This window comes from Bos indicus x Bos taurus, chromosome 12 (genome assembly GCF_003369695.1).
Source record: "Bos indicus x Bos taurus breed Angus x Brahman F1 hybrid chromosome 12, Bos_hybrid_MaternalHap_v2.0, whole genome shotgun sequence".
NCBI classification, from domain to species: domain Eukaryota; kingdom Metazoa; phylum Chordata; class Mammalia; order Artiodactyla; family Bovidae; genus Bos; species Bos indicus x Bos taurus.
Window position 1 is genome coordinate 35,210,519 of NC_040087.1, and position 22,409 is coordinate 35,232,927.

The following is a 22,409-nucleotide window of genomic DNA, read 5'->3' on the forward strand; positions in this document are numbered from 1 at the left end:
CCCAGAAACAGCTTTGAGCTCTCTTTGTCCTCCCATCCTTCATAGGCAGTCAAACAGACATCTTTCTAATTTTGCCTCTTAAATATTGATTGAATTCATCCTCTGCTATCCCATCTCTTAGAGAAGCTAACAGGAAACAAAACAAGAAAAAGTCATGAGAGAAGGACTTTAACCAGTTTTTTGTTGTTGTTTTTCTCTGAAATACATGAGTTGAAATGCACATTCCAACTTAAAGAAAAAGCACTGAACATTTTATAGGAAGGATTCAACAGATACACTTTTTTCTGGATATACCCCTTTGTTTGATATGAATGAAGTCATTTGAAAATCAGAATGTAAAATTTATCTACATTTGGAGCAATTTGAAATATTCTATTTTACCACCTAAAAAAACTATCAAAATGTTTATTATACTGTAACTAGCAAAAGGTTATGTACTTTTGCTGCTGCTGCTTCTGCTGCTAAGTCGCTTCAGTCGTGTCTGACTCTGTGCGACCCCATAGAGGGCAGCCCACCAGGCTCCCCCATCCCAGGGATTCTCCAGGCAAGAATACTGGAGTGTATACTACAGTTTTTTGAAGTAAGAAAAAAGTCCACCTCCAGACATTATTATAAAGAAAAGTAAATTATAAGTTATAATTATTATGTATTTTTTAAAACTGAGCAGAATTCTTAACATAATGCCATCCTCAGGGATATACTGAATATAAATTACAAGGTATATTGTAAGATACAAATATGTTCCTATGATTCACGTAGTAATTTCTCTTCGGGGAACAGAGTTCTCAAAATTGCTTTCAGTAGCAGGTCATATTTTTCAATGATTCCACATTTAAAATGTTTGTAGAAAGGCATGGTAACTAATAGAACTTAATCACCTTTTGAGACTAGTGGCCCTTAAAGATTCTTTAATAAATTTTTTAATGTAAATTATTTAAAATTTCTATTTGACATGCAGTTTTGAAACATTGCCATTTAACAGCATTTATTTTACCATTCAGTATAACAAACATATATTAAACTGTTTCTCCTATAAATATTCAGAAGTGTCAGTTTTCCTTAAAAGCATTTTCAGAGGCAGCTGCCTAGAATGCTGTTGGAGAGCTGTGTTGTCTATAATCTGTCTTGAGAGTGTAGGCTGCTATTTTTACACTGTCTCAACTGTGTTTATTCAAGCATTTTATTTAAGTCAGTATTTCAAAGAAAGACTCTGGAAGTTTCTTTTTCAAAAAGCCCCCTCCCCAACAAACACAGGACACATACCTGTGTCTCAAGAAAAGAAAGCTGAGGTTCCCCTTTGGCACCAAGCCCAGCTCACTCCATCAGTCTGGTCTTTTTTTCACATTGCTGTATTCCTTTGAAAATCAAAAAAAAAAAACTGTTCACTTTTTTTGAGGCTGCCAAGGGATGGAATACTTTGATCCTTCAACTAAGATTAGAGCATTTCTCTCAGGTATGAGATATGACAAAACACACTTAATTTATTCTCCATTCATGTAAACACTGAATGTTTTTAGGAAAAAATACCTGGAGACTTACTGTGGGCTTTTTTATTAAAGGGAAGTACACCTGCTTCAGAATAAAAACGTCAGAAAAGTTGGTGATGTAAAAACCTGTAAGTCATTAAGAGCATTTAAAATACATACCTGAAGTTGACTATGAGCTGAAGCGGTGGACCACCTGAGTGGTCAGACCCTCAGCCACCTTGCTCTGCACGGCTCTAGCCCTGCGTCAGCTGTGCTTTCTGGAGCCCTCGGGGACAGTCCCCCTTCACAGCAGGATGTGCCGGACTGTCACCCTCTCCCCACTCCCTTCCTCATCTCCAAGCCACCAGGCCGCCGCTGCACCTCCTGGGGACTCTTCGGCAGGCACACGCTTGCAGACAAGCCCTCGCTTCTCCCGGCTCACTTAGCTGCATCTCCCCTGTGCACACGCCTCCGCTTCCCCCATCCTGGCATGCAGGTCTACCCGTCTCAAAGGCCACCATTAGAACTACTTCCTCTGTGACTCTCCCATCATCTCAACTCTGGAAATGACTTCACCTTTTGTTTAAACCCTGTATAACTCTTACTGTCTGCGTCTCTTGGTGGCTTTTAGTATTTCCTGTAAACATTTGCCTTCTGGCCTCCTGGTGAAAGTTCACAGCACTCTATAGAATTCTGCCAAAGAATTTCTGCCAAACTTGAATCTCAGCTCAGCTCTGGATCTGAATACCAGTTTGTCGAGAATACAGACGTTAGAGGAACATGTGAAATGACACCAAAAAGTTGCAGTTCACAGTCTTCTAGACACTTAAACTTTACACGACAAAGGACCAGGCTTCTTTAACAGTTAAGCTGAAACTGAAGGGGAAAAATGGTGAGGGAGAACCTATAGATGAAAATGAAGTTATGGCTATAGAGATGAGTTTCTTCACTTTAAAAAATAGTTTGACTTCTGGTGTATTGAAATCTGGCATTCTCCTAAATTTGTGAATTTGCTTCCCTTGAAATGCTGTTAATAGTAAAAGTAGAAATTACACAAAGTGACATGCAGACGAAACCTCCAGTGGACACATTTACCTGTTGGCCAGCGACCATTCCCCTCCTTCCTAGTAACAGTGACCTAATAAACCTCGGTGGCTCAGAGGTTAAAGCGTCTGCCCGCAATGAGGGAGACCTGGGTTCGATCCCTGGGTTGGGAAGATCCCCTGGAGAAGGAAATGGCAACCCACTCCAGTATTCTTGCCTGGAGAATCCCATGGAGGGAAGAGCCTTGTGGGCTACAGTCCTCGGGGTTGTAAAGAGTTGGACATGACTAAGCGATTTCACTTCACTTCACTATATTTAACCCTCAAGAAAACTTTCCACTGTAGGAAAGAGAGGTAGTTTAAGTAAAAATGTGTGTGTTTTGATCAGGTGGAGGCTCCAAGAGGCATGTGTTTGGTTACTTCTAAACCGTCTAAAGTTGATTATCTGATGTTGGTGTTTTCTCCCTTTCAGGGCTGATCTCCTACACTGAGTATCTCTTCCTGCTCACGATTCTCACCAGTAAGTGCCCCACAGTTTTGCTTATCGATCATGTGAATCCTCTCTCCCCGTGTGGGAGGTTTGGATTCACCTTTCTATTGTTAAGGATGTCGCTGGTGCTGCAGTTTCTGTGCCTGCAAGGTGGCACTGCTGTGAGGTTACCACCCACTGCTGTCTCAGAGTCAGATGCAGCCTTCTTGTAGGAATATGGAACATGCCTCCTCTGACATTCTGCAGAATCCCTGACCAGTAACTCTCCTGTAACTGCCAAGGTCATGAAAATCAAGGAAAGATTAGGAAACTTTCTGAGCTCAGAGGAGATAAGGGGACATAGCAGCTAAATGCAACAGGCTTTCTTGGGTTTGATCCTAGAATAGAAAAAACATGAAGTCCAAATAAAGTCTGTAGTTTAGTTTAAAAATGCTACACCAGTGTGAATTTCTTAGTTTTCATGAATATCCTGTGGTTACATAAGATGCTAACTTTAGAGGAAGCTGGGTGAAGGGCCCCTGAGAGCTCCCTGGACCAGTTTTGCAGTATTTCTGTGAGTCTAAAGTTATTTCAAAATAGTTCTTGCAAAACCCTCCTCTGAGAAAGGGAAATAAAGAGTAGTAATCAAGATGTGGGTTCGATCCTGGCTTAGGAAGATCCCCTGGAGGAGGAAATGGCAGCCCACTCCGGTGCACTTGCCTTTAGAATCCCATGGACAGAGGGGCCTGGCGGGCTACAGTCCACAGGGTTGCAAACAGTCAAACAAGACTGAGCACATGGCACAAATGTCAATCAGTGTGAAAATAGCCCAGGTATATTAGAACATAGGAAAGCCTCTAGCAGAGCTGAAGAAATAAATGAAGTTCTCAGTTGGATTTTGCTTTTGAAGGGCAGAACACTTAACAGCAGAATAGCACACCATGGACACATACCAGCCTTTGAGAATTGTCATCCATCCTGAGAAGGGATTGTTGTTTACTTTAGGTGCTTACTTGTGTTGTTTCTGGTGGCTTATTTCAAGTTAGAGGACCTGTAGATCTTCAGATACTTGGATTCCACCAACATGTATGTAATGACATGCTCACTTTAGCAGCACATACACCAGCGTTTATGTGATGATTCATTTTTCATTTTCAGAACCCCATTCTGGGTTTCATGTTGCATTTAAAATGCTGGATGCAGATGGTGACGAGATGGTTGAGAAAAAGGAATTTTTTAAGGTAAGTAGGTTCTAGTTATTTTTGGTTTATCATAAAACACCTGAAGGCTTGTGTGGTAATTCTACATTTCTATTAAGATGAAAATTATATCCACTGCCAATATATGAAGTGTCAAAAACTTCTATATACATTCAAAAATACTAAAATTGCTATAATACAGCCTTGAGGAAACAGTTACAGAACAGGAGTAGGATTCTGGAAGGGGAAATGAGCTGAAGCGCCTGCATTTTGTAGCATTTTATTTTTATGATTTCAGCAAATGATAATACAACAGAAAGGGCTTCATAGATAAGTAAAAAATTGTTGTTACATCCCACCAAAAAACAGAATAAGAAAAATAAAACCTTAAACCTTCATGAAGAATATGAGGGAAAATGAAAAAGCCACAATAGGTATAAATTGGTGCGAATTTTCTAGGGATCTGTGCAGGCTCGTAATTGAAAAGCTGAAAATATGCTTAAATTATGTTTCTCAATACATAACTCTGTAACATGGCCGCAGTAAATCTCACTCCACTCCAAGGAAGTTGGCAGTAACGTTCAGAAGTGCGTCAGTGCATGTAAACAGTAGGGAGAATGCTAGGCAGAGCTCGGTGTTCTTCATCTAGAGGAGCACTTTATGGAGAAAACACCTCAGCTCTTTCATCTGTGCTTTTCTTCCAGTCTCCAGTGTACTGGGAAGAGAGAGAACAAAGCTTGTTGAAATTATATATAAAAGTGGGAGTCTGTACTTAACTTACATTCAGTTAAGTAGCCAGTAGCACATGGGACTGTTAAACCCTTGAAATAATAACTGTGACTAAGAAACCTGAGTTTCTAAGTTTTAGTTCATCTAAAACTTACATTGAAAAACTGACATTCACTTCAGGTATTGGCAGATTCTCAAGTATGTTTGAAACAGCTTGAGTATGTGAATCTACTTTTTAATTTTTACCTTTATTTACTTTTTATTTGCTTTTATATGAAACCTAAATGCAGATCAAGTACAGGTACACCCTGGAGAAATTGTGGGTTTTGGAGAAATTGGATTGTGGGCCAGACCATCTCAGTAAAATAAAGCAAGTCACACAAATGTTTCAGTTTTTTAGGGAAGGTGGAAATTATACTGTGGTCTATTAAGTGTGGAATAGCATTATATCTCAAAAAAAAATGCACATGCCTTAATTTAAACATTTTATTGCTAATAAATGCTAACATCTGACAATGTTGCCACAAATCTTCAATTTGTAAAGAAACACAAAATCAACAAAGCACACTAAAACAAGGTGTGCCTGTCTTTCCTATGCATATATTACCTGAATGTCTTGTGTAAAATACACACTGGATTTTGAAGAAAAAAGAAAGGAATGTAAAGTACCTTGATTTTTATATGGAATACATGGTAAAGTCATAATTCTGAGAGATTAATTTCACCTGTTTTTCTTTGTATTTTTGCTGCACTTTAATGAAAATGAAACTAAAAACTGCAGATGATAAATTATCTTTTATATACAAGAATAATAACAATTTCAATCACTGGAAGAAAAGGTTCTAAAATGGATGTAGATAAGTAAAATTTGCACCAATTTATACCTATTGTGGTTTTTTCATTTTCCCTTATATTCTTCATGAAGGCTTAAGGTTTTATTTTTCTTTATTTTGGTGGGATGTAACAACAATTTTTTACTTACCTACTTATCTTTGGTTCTAAAATGGATGTTACTTACTTAAGTATCTGTTATGTTGGTATCTTTATTTTTTCAAATGATTCCCCAGGTTAATAGACTTTTTAAAGTAACTGAGCAGCTACTGACACTGGCTGCACGTGCGACTGAAACACGGAGCTGTTCACCTCGGCTTCACTCCCTGCCCACTCACACGTTCATGGCGTTCACTTTATTCACCTACTGTACACCCTCTCCCACATGGTTTCTAAAGACGTTAAATGTTTGTAAACCTAATTTTTACAGGATCCCAACTGATTTATCAGTGCATTTCCTGCTTAAGAGCTTTCTGGCTATATCCTTTGTTTCTAATCTTTGAGAGTTTCTTATACATAAAATCAGTTATTTTAGTAAATTTGCAAAGCCTGTGGATGGCTCTTATTACAGGGATTTCCTGAGGGATCCCGTCTGCACCTGTTTGAAGCATCCAGTTGCTTGTATCACCATATCTCATCTTGAGCACACTCACCTTGAAAGCTTTTCAAGTACTTTTTTTTTTAACATAATAGTTGAACACTCTAAATTTACAGAACCACTTTCTGAACACTACATTTTTTTCTTAGATGTTTGGGAAATTCTTAGCATTTCCATGAATTAAGAAAACAAGAAAAAGAATTATGTTAGAATACATCACTGATTTTTTTTTTTTTTTTCAGTTTATAAAGCTCAACCTTCTAAGCCCGTAAAAGGTTCTTTGTGCTGATCCCAGGAATAAAACACTAAACTTGATAACCCATGGAGCATGATAGTTTGTTGACTTAAACAGTGTAGAGGAGAAAAAAACTATGCTTACATTAATTATTTGAATAATTATTTCATTTCCATGATGATTGTATTAGGAAGCCTAGGTATATAGCATCTTCTGCTTGAAATTTTATTGAAAGAACCAACAACTCTTTCCAGGTCAAAAAAGTAGAGTTTAAAAGGCAGGATTTTGTGTGTTTGTTCCTTCTTCCAACTTATCTGAATGTTTCTCCAGTGAATTTTACTTGTTGCTCTTCCCACCATAAGTGCTAGAAAAGTAATGAAAATTACTTTAATACCCTAAAGATCAATATAACAGATTGACTTGGAACAGCAGATGGAAAGTGATAGATTTCTATGAAGTCTTGTGAAAATATCCCCAAATATAAAATTCTTAGTTTATGACTTCTGTGTGATGTGGTACACCCCTTTCTTATTACCATCCTGATCTCTTGGCTGTGTTGGTTGGTGTATTGTTCACATCTTCATCCCAAGAGTAAGTAAAATAGCCACTTTGTGTATAAGCCAGTATAGCCAGTATCCACTCTGTCAGATAGTAACAAACACCACCACCAATGATCAAAGCCGGTAATAGTAAAGCAATTTATTAGTCTTTTGCCTTGATAGATGGTGCATCTGCTTATTGGGATGAGTGCCAGGATTTTAGTGCAATTTCTTTAAACAATAGGTTGATGACAAGTCTGTTTACTAGTGTGAATTTCTCCTTAGGTGGTCCTCTGACTTCACATTTCTCCCACACTGGTGGGAAGGGCTGTGCTTTTAATGCAGTGAGGTTATCATTTTAGAATGCTACATATTCCTGCTCGAGATATTATTAAATGCAAAGACCTTCAGTAGAATTCACTCTTCTTAATTCTGGAATAGTGTTCTTACTCCAGAATTTAAATTCTCATGATCCATCCTGAAAGCAAAAATCAGTTAAATTGACCTATGTGTTACACTTTTCTTCATTTTCAGCCTGAAATTGAAAATATGGATCAGTATGAAGTTGGTCATTTTGGCTGTATTTTCTTAGACATTCAAAATGTATGTTTGAATGTGTCCTCCTGGCTTTTTTCACCACTAATGTTAAAAAAACGTACTCTTTTTTGGTCTAACAAAGCACCTCTGTTTCTACCAGAAACAGTTCTTCCTCTGCCTAGAGGGCCTTGCCCTACTCCTTTCATAGCTAGTTACTCAGAGCTCCACCCAGATGCCCTGTCCTCACAGAGAACTCTCCAGAAGAAGCCAGTCTTAATAGAAGCCCCTGCCCAGTATCTCCGAGTCCTGTTACCCTACTTCATTTTTCTGGTCACAGCACTTGACACTGTCTGAAATTCTCCTGTTTGTTCGTTCGCTTGTTGGTTACCTCTGGCCCATTAGAACTTAAGCTCAGTGAGAGCAGGGACACTCTCTGTCCATGACCACTGTGTTCCAGCACTTAGAACAGTCGTTTGAGCAGTACCTAGTCCTCTGCGGTCATGACCCACATCAAGAACAAATCCAATGACTCTCTCCTCTTGACTTTAAGATACTTCAGAGCTACAGTGACACCGACACTATGACATTGCCCAAAGGAAGGACAGTTTGACAGTGGAGCGTAGAGTCCACACTTATATGATCACTTGATTTTCAGTAAAGACACCAGATCAGTTAATGGGAAAAGCAAAGTCTTTTCAACAGATGACAGAAGAACAAATGGATAGGATATATACGTGGAAAACATTAGCCACAACCCCTCCCTCACACCATACACAAAAATATATTTGAGATACACATGTAAACTGAAACCAGAAGCTTCTGGGAAAGCTCATAAGAGAGTATCTTCAGGATGGATAGGGCAAGGGGTGGGTGGGGCAGGGAGTGGGTAGGAGAAGTGCAGCTGGACCAGGAATGGCTGGATGCAGCTAACTGTGGAGGCTGCGTAATGCATGTATGTTGGGTTGTTACAGGAGTCTCTGCTGTGTCTGAAATTCTCCATGAAAAAGTGAAAGTTGTTCTGTTGTGTCTGACTCTTTGTGACCCCATAGACTATACAGTCCATGGGATTCTCCAGGCCAGAATACTGGAGTGGGTAGCCTTTCCCTTCTCCAGGGGATGTTCCCAACTCAGGGATCGAACCCAGGTCTCCCACATTGCAGAATTCTTTACCAGCTGAGCCACAAAGGAAGCCCAAGAATACTGGAATGGGTAGCCTATCCCTTCTCCAAGGGATCTTCCCAACCCAGAAATCGAACTGGGGTCTCCTGCCTTGTAGATGGATTCTTTACCAACTGAGCTATCAGGAAAGCCATAATAAAAACCTTAGGAGGTGTGGGAAACAAAGCAAGAAATGTTTGGGTATTGAACTTGGCAGTATGTTAGTTGTCAATTTAAAAATAAAGGATAAAACAAAAGTTTTTCAGCTTTATTCCCTGAAATAAGTGGGGTTGGGGGGAATAAAGGGGAGAATAATAATAAATAAGGGGAGAATGTTGAAAAGTTTGAGGGCTTTAGAGAACTAGAGATACACCATATGCCTAAAACAAATCTCATAGAAGCAGCTGCATTTGAAATAATTTGTAATTTAGTGGCAGTATTTTTCAATACTAACAAAGAAATAGCCTAGGAAAAAATGGGCAAAGGTTTGTCACCTAATGGAATTGGATCCATAGTATGAGATTTTGTCTACATTTAATTTAAAAAAAAAAAATTTTTTTTTTTTAAATTTGCTTTCCATGTGAGGATTGGTACAAATGATTCTGAAAGGTAGGTAGGTTTTTTTAAAATGTATTCGGTATGAAGGTACTATTGATAGTTTCATAATTAGTAGAAAGATGTAGGCCTTTAAATTGTTTTAATGCTTTATAAATGCATTAAGAGACAATGGAAGAACATTTATAGGATATGAATATCTGGGTACTTAAAATGTGTCCATGAGGCATCAGAGATAGAAAAAGAAGAGAGGAGATAGAGAAAAGATAGAGGAGATAGGAAGAGAAGAGAATAAAAATTCTCATGGAGATGAGGATAATCATGATGTTTTTATACCTTAATGTGACGCTTTTAGACTGTATTAAGTGAGCCAGCTTTCTTAGGAGAAAAGATGACCCAAATTGGAATAAATGTAATAATACTTGCATATCCATTTTCATTTTTGATTCTTGTGTGATCTAAGGGGAAAAAACTATTAGTCATAAGGCAAAAATAATTTATTATTTAACAAATAACTAGTATACATTTTATAATAGAAACTTAGCATTTGTCTTTTAGGTTGCTTTTAAAAATCCAGTAGACCTGCACCTGAATTCTTGTTTGCCCTCTTCTAGCTGCAGAAGATCATAAGTAAACAGGATGACTTGAAGACAGCAATAACGGATGAAACGGAATGCCAGGTATTTGCAAATAAATTGAGTATTTCCAAGCAGATGTTGTTAAGAGTAGCTTCTCCATCCCATTTTTTCAAATAAGTATTCCCAGATAGTTGTGAAAATTACCAGTAACTTAATTTTTCTATTTTAAATAGATTTGCCATATTCACATGATCCAGAGCTCAGAAGATTCACCCAGACTATGTGTACAGGGCAGAACCCTCCTCCAGTGACCCTGGTCTATGTCCCCGCTTCAGGCTCTTCTCAGCACCTGCTGCCACTTCCCCTGGGCCAACCCTGGGAGCCAAGGGCACCTAGCAGCCTGCATCGTGTGGTCTCTGCCATGGGGACAGCGCACCCTGGGCTGGAAGACAGGCCCAGCGCTTGCCTGGCTGACTGACTCTCTGCCTGGCGGAGCATTGGTGAACTTGTCCTTGTGCCCACCCTGTCTGAACCCAGTTACCTTTCTGGCTCTGAGCTGCAGGTGTAGGGTTGTGACCCCTGTCCTGCAGTGCTCGCTAGAGGACACAGTGCACTTGCTCTCCTGGGTTCCCATTTAAGGCCCTGGACCACAGCCCCGTCCACCCTCCAAGCACATTTTTCTCTCTGGGTCCCGACTATCCCTCAGCTGAATGGTGCCCGAATATGTGAAGTCGCGGGAGCTGGCCCATCCTCTGCCCCAGCCCCCATGCCAGCTGCCTGCCCCTCTACAGCCCAGGTTCTCATGAGTTCTCCCACTCCCACACAATAGTCACCTGCCTGCCACTGATTCTGGGCGGTGGGGACAGGATTGGGGAACACCTGTATCCAGCCTGTCTTTCTCTAGCTGTTCTTTTTCAGATGATTTGGTTTACATGTGTACCCCCTTTGTTGTTTAGTTGCTGCTGATCATCTTTTTAGCTGTTCTGATTTTGTTTGTTTGTTTGATTGATATTGTGAAGGAGGAAGTCTCTGAACCTGCTTCTCACTGTCTTGAATGGACTCCTCACCTGGGGACCTTGTAATTAGGAAAAGCTAGTGTTTTTCAGATTTCTAGCATCCTGCAAAAGGTTCCAGACTTCCCTGCTTTAATTCTCTCAGTCCTGCTTCATTAGAAAGTGCCCAGGGGGCACGTTTTGAAATAACTAATCTTCTGCTGTAAGCTCTCTTGTTGGCCTGATCCAGAGTTTGTTCTCTGCAGAGATCTCCTGAGTCCTCTCAGTGTTTAGCCATGGGTGTTCTCCTCCTCTTGAGCACAGGTGTAGAGTGATGGACAGAAGGGTTGCATCTATTTTATGCACTTTGTTGTTGTTACAGAAATCTTTTGTAGGTATTGTCCTAGAAATTGTCCAGGCTCCAGGATCCATTTCTGTTCTTGGTTATAATTTACTTCAAATTATTCTATCATTTTTTTATAGGAACAAACGGTACAAGAACCTGAAATTAACACAACACTTCAGATACGTTTCTTTGGAAAAAGAGGAGAAAGAAAACTTCATTATAAAGAATTTCGAAGGTAAATGCAAATATTTAGGGGAATTTTATAGCTAAGAAGTAAAGAAACAACTGAATACATGTATTTATGTCCCAGAACTGCATACCATAAGACCAGATACTATGTATGGGTCTCTATAGTATCTCTGAGAGCAGAACCTATGAAGTGTAAACTAAAGTTACTATGCTCAAAATACATCAGTTAACCAGATAGAAATGGTTTGTGCAGGGAGAGACCAAGGGACAGAGAACAGCAAGGAAGGACACAGAGGCGTGAGAACATGTGCTTTGTGCAGGAATCAGAGAGGCTGGGTCTGGTAGAAATAAAAGGGAAGGATGGAGGTGAGGGCGGAGGCCCTGTGTCCTGAGGCTTGAGTTACACCCATGAGGGAGGCCCTGAAGGGGGCTGTGGAAGGTGCTGGTCAGATGGGCTTACTCTGGCAGGACAGGGGTAACAGCAAAGGAGGGATCCTGTGAGAGACAAGACGCAGTTAGGAGATAAAATCATTGGGCTTGGTGATTGTTTAAAGGGAATAATTTCACTTAGAATTCTTTAAACTTTTGTTTTTTGCAGGAGAAAAATATTTTATTTCTCTTTTTTTCTGTTTTATAACAGCGAAAGATGACATGGCATCATTAAGCTAGACTAGGCAAACAAGAAACCAACAAAACTCCTTCAAATTGAGGAGTAAATGAAAATAATCATAGCTAATACATATAAACGTGTATTATATCTAATACAAACGTATGTAGTATGTAAATTCCTGAGCCACAGAGAAATCACATTATTTTTTACTTTTTTTTTTTTAATAAATCTGAAGTATTTAATAAACTTTCTTTTTTTTTTTGAGAACCAGGAAATGTGGTTTTATTTTTTTATTTTGTTTTAATTTAAATTTATTTATTTTCTTTAAACTTTTTGAATTAGAGTTTCTGTAAGTAGTGGGCCCTGTGAAATGTGTTATACCATTATGCAGTTTTTAAAAAAGATGCAGTAAACAGAGAATGCTTTAAATGCACTTTTACAGGAACTTGTCTGTTAGATGGAGTAGGGTACCCTAAAGTTAAAATTATGGGTGTACTGAGTTAGAATTCAATAATCTTTAAAATTTAAGCCTTTAAAATTTTTCATAAGTTGTAAAGTAACAGAAAATAGCTCCCATATATTGTATGTTTTATATATATGCATGTATAATATATTATAAACACATAATTTTTTAACTGCCCAAATTAATCCTAGAAATTCCACAAGAAGCTCTTCATGTGAGTGTGGAGATTTTAGTTTGGTTTCTATAGGACTGTGATGTTTCTATAGAACATCTTCCTTAGAAAGATGTTGCCTTTTCTGCCCTTTGTCTCAGCCTCCTCCTTACAGCCTATCTGATAAAGGATCAGATCAGATCAGATCAGTCGCTTACTCGTGTCCGACTCTTTGCGACCCCATGAATCACAGCATGCCAGGTCTCCCTGTCCATCACCAACTCCCGGAGCCCACCCAGACTCACGTCCATCGAGTCAATGATGCCATCCAGCCATCTCATCCTCTGTCGTCCCCTTCTCCTCTTGCCCCCAATCCCTCCCAGCATCAGAGTCTTTTCCAATGAATCAACTCTTGGCATGAGGTGGCCAAAGTACTGGAGTTTCAGCTTTAGCATCATTCCTTCCAAAGAAATCCCAGGGCTGATCTCCTTCAGAATGGACTGGTTGGCTCTCCTTGCAGTCCAAGGGACTCTCAAGAGTCTTCTCCAACACCACAGTTCAAAAGCATCAATTCTTCAGCACTCAGCCTTCTTCACAGTCCAACTCTCACATCCATACATGACCACAGGAAAAACCATAGCCTTGACTAGACAGACCTTTGTTGGCAAAGTAATGTCTCTGCTTTTGAATATGCTATCTAGGTTGGTCATAACTTTCCTTCCAAGGAGGAAGCATCTTTTAATTTCATGGCTGCAGTCACCAACTGCAGTCAGTGATTTTGGAGCCCAGAAAAATAAAGTCTGACACTGTTTCCACTGTTTCCCCATCTATTTCCCATGAAGTGATGGGACCGGATGCCATGATCTTCATTTTCTGAATGTTGAGCTTTAAGCCAACTTTTTCACTCTCCACTTTCACCTTCATCAAGAGGCTTTTTGGTTTCTCTTCACTTTCTGCCATAAGGGTGGTGTCATCTGCATATCTGAGGTTATTGATATTTCTCCCAGCAATCTTGATTCCAGCTTGTGTTTCTTCCAGTCCAACGTTTCTCATGATGTACTCTGCATATAAGTTAAATAAACAGGGTGACAATATACAGCCTTGACGTACTCCTTTTCCTATTTGGAACCAGTCTCTTGTTCCATGTCCAGTTCTAACTGTGGCTTCCTGACCTGCATACAGATTTCTCAAGAGGCAGATCAGGTGGTCTGGTATTCCCATCTCTTTCGGAATTTTCCACAGTTTCTTGTGATCCACACAGTCAAAGGCTTTGGCATAGTCAAGAAAGCAGAAATAGATGCTTTTCTGGAACTCTCTTGCTTTTTCCATGATCCAGCGGATGTTGGCAATTTGATCTCTGGTTCCTCTGCCTTTTCTAAAACCAGCTTGAACATCAGGAAGTTCACAGTTCACATATTGCTGAAGCCTGGCTTGGAGAATTTTGAGCATTACTTTACTAGCATGTGAGATGAGTGCAACTGTGCGGTAGTTTGCGCATTCTTTGGCATTGCCTTTCTTTGGGATTGGAATGAAAACTGACCTTTTCCAGTCCTGTGGTCACTGCTGAGTTTTCCAAATGTGCTGGCATATTGAGTGCAGCACTTTCACCGCATCGTCTTTCAGGATTTGGAATAGCTCAACTGGAATTCCATCGCCTCCACTAGCTTTGTTCGTAGTGATGCTTTCTAAGGCCCACTTGACTGAAGATTCCAAGATGTCTGGCTCTAGGTCAGTGATCACACCATCGTGATTATTTGGGTCGTGAAGATCTTTTTTGTAGATCTTCATGAAGATGAAGGATACTATTTCATAAAGACATAGAGCTTGTGTGTCTCCAGGAAAGACAAGGAAGGTGATACCAAGAGACACTGTTGTGGTACCTAATTATGGTATTAGTGTAGATATTAGTATTCTCATTTAAAGAAACAGTATTGTATTTTGAAAAAGTATCTGTGATTTAGACAAACCTGGGTTCCAACACTGAATCTGACAGTTTGCTAAGTGTGATCTGGTGGACAAATGGTTGGAGACCTGCAGTATATTGAAACTCGTGGGATACTGCTCAGGGTGCCCATGCTCCTGAGTGGGCACACGCTTAGTTACAGCACTAAGGTGAAGCCACAAGTCCTGACGTCCATCTCGTATTCCAACATTTAGGTTTATGGAAAACTTACAGGCGGAAGTCCAAGAAATGGAGTTCCTTCAGTTCTCAAAAGGTTTGAGTTTCATGAGAAAAGAAGACTTTGCAGAGTGGCTCCTTTTTTTCACTAACACTGAAAATAAAGATGTTTATTGGAAAAATGTGAGAGAGAAGCTGTCAGCAGGAGAGGTTGGTGTGCCTTTTTATAATGCTTCTGATGAAGATGAAATGATAAGTTAGACATTGATAGAATTCAGTAAAGTAGCTTCCAAATTAATCAAGACTGAGCAACTCTCTGTTATGTAATTATATGATGCATGAAATGATGATTGCCAAACTGCTAGTAATGATTAATGAACAGTGGTAAGATTTCAAGTGATTTTTTTTTAATATTTATTTTTATTTATTTATTTGGCTGTGCCAGGTCTTAGTTGCCACACGTGGAATCTTTAGTTGCGGCATGTGGAACTTAGTTCCCAGACCAGGGATCAATCCCAGGCCCAGAACATGGAATCTTAGCTACGGGATTATCAGGGGACCCTCAAGTGATTTTTTTTTTTAACTTTATTGTGCCAAAAAAATTTTTTTTGACATGGGGATGTGTTTTTATATAATTTTTTTAAAGCTATCTCTGTGATGAGGGAAAATATAATGAAATACAATGAAGGTTTCATTTATAATTACAATAGAGATACATAACAATTAGAAATATATTTAATAAGAAATATATAGAAAAACCTTTAAACCTTGGTTAGAAGAAATAACTCATCTAACAGTAGAGACATCCCCTGCTTTTGAACAGAACCTCTTAGTATTACAAACATGGCAGTTGTCCCTTGAATAACCCCTAAGTATAGTGTCATGTCAGTCTGCACGGCCTTGGTTTGCTGCACCAAAACATCAGCCCTGGACACCCCATGGCCGACACAGAACAGCAACCTTCTCAGTCATGCTGCTCGTCCGTGGTGGGCCGGGGGTAGAACTGCCCACATCTTTGCTTGGGGACCAGACTCTCCAAGGCTCTGCCCCCAAGGAGCACCACCATCTGCCAGAAACCATCCAGAAAAGAAAGGAGTGAACCACGTTCCAGCAAACAAATGTTTAGGCCTGGAGATGTCACACTGAGCTACTGCTCGACTGATGGCCTGAAGGCCCTAGCTAACTGAAGGGAGGCAGAGCTGTGTGGTCCTGAGTGCACAGGGCTCAGGGGTGTACCAGGTACCATGACCACCAACTGACATCCATAAAACAGTCTCGAATTCTTGGGAGGGAGCCAGACAAGCCACAAGTCTGTGTGACACTGCTGAGGGGGCTAAAGGACAGGGAAACCTCTGCACCTTCCCTATACTTTTGCTGTGAACCCAAAACTGCTCTAAAAAAAAATTAAGTCTTTTTAAAAAGAAAGCTGAGATATTAAAATACAGCACCAAACATCAGAACTAAAACAGTGTGACTGACAATGAATTTGACAAATAAGTTGAACAGAAAATAAAGTCAGAGATAGATACAAATACAGAAATTTAGTATGTGTAAACTCAGATTATAAATTGGTTGCATAAAAAAACTGTGAATTAAATGGAACTGGGGTAATTCACTGGGCATCTGAGGGAGAAATGAAGGTGACCTCTGCCTCCCTCATGACTCAGAAATAAACTTGAGGTGGATCAAAGAACTAAAGTTAAAGAGAAAACTGAATAAGTATGGAAGAAAACTTGGAAACAATCTCTGAGAGTGGGTATACATACTAAGTAAAACCCAAAAGCCTTATTTTGAAATTGATTAAATTACTGCATAAAATACAGAAATCTGTTGCCTTCCTCACTCCCCCTAAATTATCAAAATCAAAAGGAAAAATTAACAAAATGGAGGAATTAGTGGCATCACAAGTAATAGACCAATTTCTTTAATTTATATGATGAGATCTTTAAAAATCAAGACCCTGGAAGGGTCTGACATTCTACCGTATTTAATGTAGAAAATGGGATCTCAGATACCTGTGTGTTAATTACTAATGGAGATTTTGTCTCTGCAAGTTAGCCTGTGTCACTTTCTGGGTGCCAACAGAAGACCCAAACCTGCCAGGTCAGAGCCAGAAAAGGTTATTGTCTAGTCTGAAGGCCGCCCAGGCACCACATCTGTCCCCCAGGGCCCATGAGGTGGGTTTGCGCCACAGCTGAGGAGCCCAAATCCTTCATGAAGGATAGTAGGTGCGGTCGCCCCTGCTCTGAAGGAGACAACTGTGTCTGCTCCAGGCTGTTCACTGTGCAGATATCCTGGAAAGACCCTGGAGTAGAATAGTGGCTGGGCCTCTGTCTACGAGATGTGAGAAGCTCAGAAGACCCACTGAGAATTGCCCCCCAGCATCAGGTCACCTGGCAGCCCTTCAGACACCGGAGCAGAGACAGCAGGGACACGAGAAATCCACAAGTGCCCGATGAACATAGATGTGCAGAGGGTTTAATTCACTCAGGACCTTTGAGGGGAGATAGTGGGCCTGTGACACACGCCCCCAGCCTTGCAGTGTTCAGTCTGCACTGGCACATCCAGGGCCCTGCACTTAATCTGAGGGTTCCTCCTAATCTCTAAAATCCACACATTTGTGCTCAGTTGGGTCCATCCCAGACTTTGATAGACTACATTCATAGACTTCATGATAGAAAAGAGGACTCACAGTTATTGTCATAACATTGTTGAATAAGTTTACAAAGTTGTAATAAAAACTCACTTTGTTGTTCTTTTAGAACATTAGTTTGGAAGAGTTCAAGTCATTTTGTCATTTTGCAACCCACTTGGAAGACTTCGCTATTGCCATGCAGATGTTTAGTTTAGCTCATCGTCCTGTCAGACTAGGTAAGTTATGTGAGTCACTTAATTTTTACTGTCTATGAATACTGTCACCCTGTTCTTTAACTGATTGATACCAGTCCAGGGACCACTTACCAGAAGAACAATTGATTGGCCTTTCAGTTAATTCAGTGTGGTTATTCTAGATTTACAACCATTTGCCAAACAATTTATTAACAATTAATTTTGCTTTTGCTTTCTTATTTTTCTCCCTGAGAAGGAGAAGGAAATATTTAAATGTATATTCAAAACACTGATTAGATTAAAATAGCCTGCTGATGTTTCTCAGCCAGATTTATTATTTGAACACATTCATGATGAGTATTTGTGTTGTTTTACTTCCCAAATGATAAATAAATAGAGTTGTTTTTACTTCTCAAATAATAAAAATTTAAACTTAGACTATTTTATGTGGTTGATGAGTTTTTATGTTTTCTCCCTTCAGCGGAGTTCAAGAGAGCAGTCAAAGTAGCAACAGGACAGGAGCTGTCCAACAATATTCTGGACACCGTCTTCAAGATCTTCGATTTAGATGGTGATGAGTGTCTGAGTCATGAAGAGTTTCTTGGGGTGTTAAAAAACAGGATGCATCGAGGTTTATGGGTAACAGATTTTGAGTCTTTAAATGCATGTTTATATGTAGTTAAATGAATGGAACTAAACCGAGAATTTGATTTAATGTATAGTCTTAAATGGAGTTTTCAACATTTTTAAAGAGATTGTAAGCAGTAATTACAACAAAAGTATCTCCTACAGATGGGACCACCATTTTTGTTTTCTTTTTTAAAAAAATCTGAATCAGGAACCACAATCCAAATTTTAATTTGGATGTTGTAGTTAGATACCAAGACCCAAGCTCTAGCCCTATCATGTATTAACTACCAGATCTTGAAAAGCTACATAATTTTTCTGACCCTCAGATTCCTCATCTGTACAACAAGGAACCAATACAATCTACTGGAGAGAATTATTATGATACTTAATGTAGTGACTGAAACACTTGAAGTAAATGTTCACTATTAACAAGATTCACTCACATTCACATATTAGTCTATAACTGAGGGACAGATCAAACTTAGAATTTTGTTTAGATTTGAATCTGTTAGAAACACTCATGAAAGCAAGTTGAAACATCGGCAAGCTGAAGACAAGGGTCCAGGGGGTAAGTAGGAATTTAGTCCAGAGGAGGCAGGAGTGAGAACAGGAGAGACCGTGGTGAGCTCACATCAACAGTGCTGTTCGTTTACAACTGAGAAGAGAATATTGATCTTCCTGCTACAAACATTATTTATAGAAAATGAACAGATATTATTTCTACTAGTGATTTACAGGCAGCACCTCATAGTTAATAATCATACTTGTAGAAATTAAACCAGCCTTTCCAATTAGCTTGTAACATACCCCACGGCCTCTTTGCCATTTCTCAAAAACATACTGAAGAGAAGAGATTCAAGTCAGTGAGCAGAAAAGGCCATAAATATAATCTGAAACCACCTGCCGCTTCCAGTGGTGGGTTTCCAGCAGTGCTGCGCTCTGTGGGCACAAGGAGCCAAGTATTTTCTAACCTTTGCTTTCTCATTTAACTGAGATAAATAGTAAACACAAAGTACTTGTGTGAGTTATTTCTTCCTAAGGCTTCTCATCAAGTATATGGTGACCTCAGTTTCTTTCTTTTTTAATTTTAGCCAAGGTTAAGTCAAAGTCTAGGTTTATCGTTTTTATTCCACGTAGCTAAGTGAAGTTCACCAAAAAAACAGAAACATTATAAAGTATGGTGAAAAGAACACATTATGAAATAATTTCATTGTAAAACCAACATATGAAAGTCACCACAGTCTTTGTTCCCTTCTTGGGGAGGAAACTCCATTCTGTGGTTCCCCTGAGGCCACCCTTGCCTCACTTCATGTCTCACCTTTTCCCTTTGGTTTTCACCTGTGCTGCAGGCACTTTCTGTGTCATCACTTCCAGGCCTTTCTGGAGGTGGCTGGGGAACAGGCACCACAAGTACATGGAGACGACAGGGCAGAAGGTTGCAGACACTGACCCCGAGTTTTCATTTTGGTTGACAGGTGCCACAGCATCTTGGCATACAAGAATACTGGAAATGTGTGAAGAAAGAAAGCATTAAAGGAGTGAAAGAAGTCTGGAAACAAGCAGGAAAAGATCTTTAATAGAAAAAAGAGTGTGGGAATTCTGTTGCTCTGAGCAATCAGAATCGGGCATTTCTTAGAATGCTAGATGTTTATCCTTCTAAGTCTTCATTGATTTCGTTTGTAATATAAAGATGCCTTGTATTGCTTTCTGATCCAGTCATTTCTTAGTAAACTTTCATTGCAGAACTTCCTAAAAAGAAAAAAGTATTCTTTAACGAAAAGAGATGTTGGCATCTGTCAGAAGGCCTAGGATTAAAGGCTTTGACTTTGGTAAGATGGACAACCTGGTCATGCAGTGTCTGACCTGACTCGAGGTCAGATCAACCTGCGAGCCCCAAAGCTCCTGGAGGTAGATTAAGTGACAGCATTTCAGGTTTCCTACCTGTCCCTTATGTCTCACAGACTTCTTGTATATTTTATTTCAAATGAGCTGTAAATTAGTTGTCTTCAAAGTAATATGTAAATTTCAGTATTCCACCTGGAAACTATGAAGTATTTATAAACATAAAAAAAATTACTGAGGTGCATTTTATGTTGTTGATTGGTTGGTCAGTCACTAAGTCATGTCTGACTCTTTGCGACCCCATGGACTGTAGCCCACCAGGCTCCTCTGTCCATGGGATTCTCCAGGCAGGAATACTGGGGTGGGCTGCTATTTCCTTCTTCAGGGGATCTTCCCAACCCAGGGATCAAGGCTGTGTCTCTTAGGTCTCCTGCATTGGCAGGAGGGTTCTTTACCACTCGCCCCACCTGAGAAGCCGCATTTTGTTTTATATGTGTTGTTTAAAACAATGTTTGTTTTTTTTTTAATGTAAGTACTTTTAAATGTAAATACTCCTAAGCCAAAGGTATTTCCCACTGAATTGTAATGGTTATGTGGATTTTTAAAGAAATTTTCCAGCTCTTCCCTGAGGAGGTACACAGCAAACAGCAAAGTCAGGGTTTGACGTGAAGAGGAGACAGGAGACAAGGCAACCCAGGGTAGACGAGGGGTCAGCTGTGTGTGTAAGGGAAACCTCTCATCCTCAGAAGGTGGAGCAGACCGACACCAGTCCATCCCCCTGCCTACAGAACGTCATCGGTCCAGATGAGCTGCAGGGAGAACTCCCCAGCTTCTTTAAATTAAAAGCACTGCAGCGCGGATGCTCCACAAGATGGCACTCTCACTTTTCCAAAATACTTTATCTTCCTCACGCACCAAGCATGATCTTTAACAGAAAAACCAACAGGAATACTCAGAAAATCACAGAACATTTCAAAAATGACTGACTTGTTGAAGGAGCAAGGTAGGAGGCTCTGTGCGGACATACCTTAGTTAAACATTTAGCAGCTCCTAGGGAAATGGAGAAGGCAATGGCACCCCACTCCAGTACTCTTGCCTGGAAAATCCCATGGGCGGAGGAGTCTGGTAGGCTGCAGTCCATGGGGTTGCTAAGAGTCGGACACGACTGAGCGACTTCAATTTCACTTTTCACTTTCATGCATTGGAGAAGGAAATGGCAACCCACTCCAGTGTTCTTGCCTGGAGAATCCCAAGGATGGCAGTGCCTGGTGGGCTGCCGTGTATGGGGTCACACAGAGACTGACACGACTGAAGCGACTTAGCAGTAGCAGCAGCAGCAGGGAAATGAACACAGGTGCTACCATGGTAACCATTCACTTGCAGTCTGTGGTTGTGTCCAGTGTTGAAGGAAGTTAATTTGCAGAATCTCCAGGTAACATGTAGTTGGGTGGGTTATGTCCTCAGCAGCATCAGGACCAAACCTCGGCCAAGCTTGTGCTGTCCCACACCCTCTCCCAGGCACTGGTCCTCCTGTGGGCGAGCTTTCTTTCCAAGAGGATGAAATGGGAGCAGGTACTTTGCTTATGTTGTTTATGAAGTCCGGATTTACATATATTTAGACATTCAGTCTTGGCAGAAATGGTGTTCATAAATAACTCCTTTATGGTTTATAGAATATCATATAAGCTCTCCCCAATGACAACATTTTTCAATCCAGACAGAATTGAAGGAATTTTCATTGCAGCATCAATCATTTCAAATCATGCAAATCTGGAAGTAGCTTGAACATGCCACACCATGGAAGTGGATAAATCAGTTGTGCTCGATTGCACCATGGAGTTCAACAGCGCTTACCATCATGAATGCACCCGATTAAGTTTGGTGATTTTGCTAGTTGCTAAGCTGTTGTCTCTGTTCCAACTCCCCACCACACACACACTGCACACACACACACACACACACACACAATTTTGCTAGTTGCTAAGCTGTTATCTCTGTTCCAGTTCCCCACCACACACACACTGCACACACACACACACACAATTTTGCTAGTTGCTATTATCTCTGTTCCAATTCCCCACTACACACACACACACAGGACAGGCCCTGCTCCATTTGCTGCTATCCTGCCAGTGTCCCCAGACCCCAGCCCAGCAGCGTGGCAGCCGTCGGTCCCAATCTTGTGCTGTTCTGGCTGTTGTGAACATTCTCGTGCTCCCAGAACAAACTCCTTGAGTCCTGCAGAGCCAGCACTGCTGGCCAGTGCCCCTCCCTGGGCAGCCCAGGCCTTTCCTTCAAGCT

General features: G+C 40.3%; 1 protein-coding gene and 1 long non-coding RNA gene across 3 annotated transcripts in view; one reads left to right on the plus strand and one right to left on the minus strand.

Moving 5' to 3' along the window:
* The window catches only part of MICU2 (mitochondrial calcium uptake 2), a 53,813-nt gene extending 33,461 nt beyond the window's left edge, over positions 1–20,352 (plus strand). For both annotated transcript variants that reach the window (XM_027557586.1, XM_027557587.1), the window contains 8 exons: positions 2,982–3,029; positions 4,137–4,219; positions 9,974–10,039; positions 11,413–11,510; positions 14,846–15,017; positions 17,570–17,678; positions 18,118–18,275; positions 19,742–20,352. In XM_027557586.1, coding sequence (XP_027413387.1) covers positions 2,982–3,029; positions 4,137–4,219; positions 9,974–10,039; positions 11,413–11,510; positions 14,846–15,017; positions 17,570–17,678; positions 18,118–18,275; positions 19,742–19,843 — 836 coding nt within the window. In that variant the 3' untranslated portion in view covers positions 19,844–20,352. The remainder of the gene's footprint in view (positions 1–2,981; positions 3,030–4,136; positions 4,220–9,973; positions 10,040–11,412; positions 11,511–14,845; positions 15,018–17,569; positions 17,679–18,117; positions 18,276–19,741) is intronic.
* LOC113902392 lies at positions 4,444–19,742 on the minus strand. Its single transcript, XR_003513808.1, has 2 exons — positions 19,585–19,742; positions 4,444–4,892 (listed from the first exon to the last, which is right to left on the minus strand). It is a non-coding gene; the product is annotated as an uncharacterized LOC113902392 (long non-coding RNA).
* Positions 20,353–22,409: the final 2,057 nt, after the last annotated feature.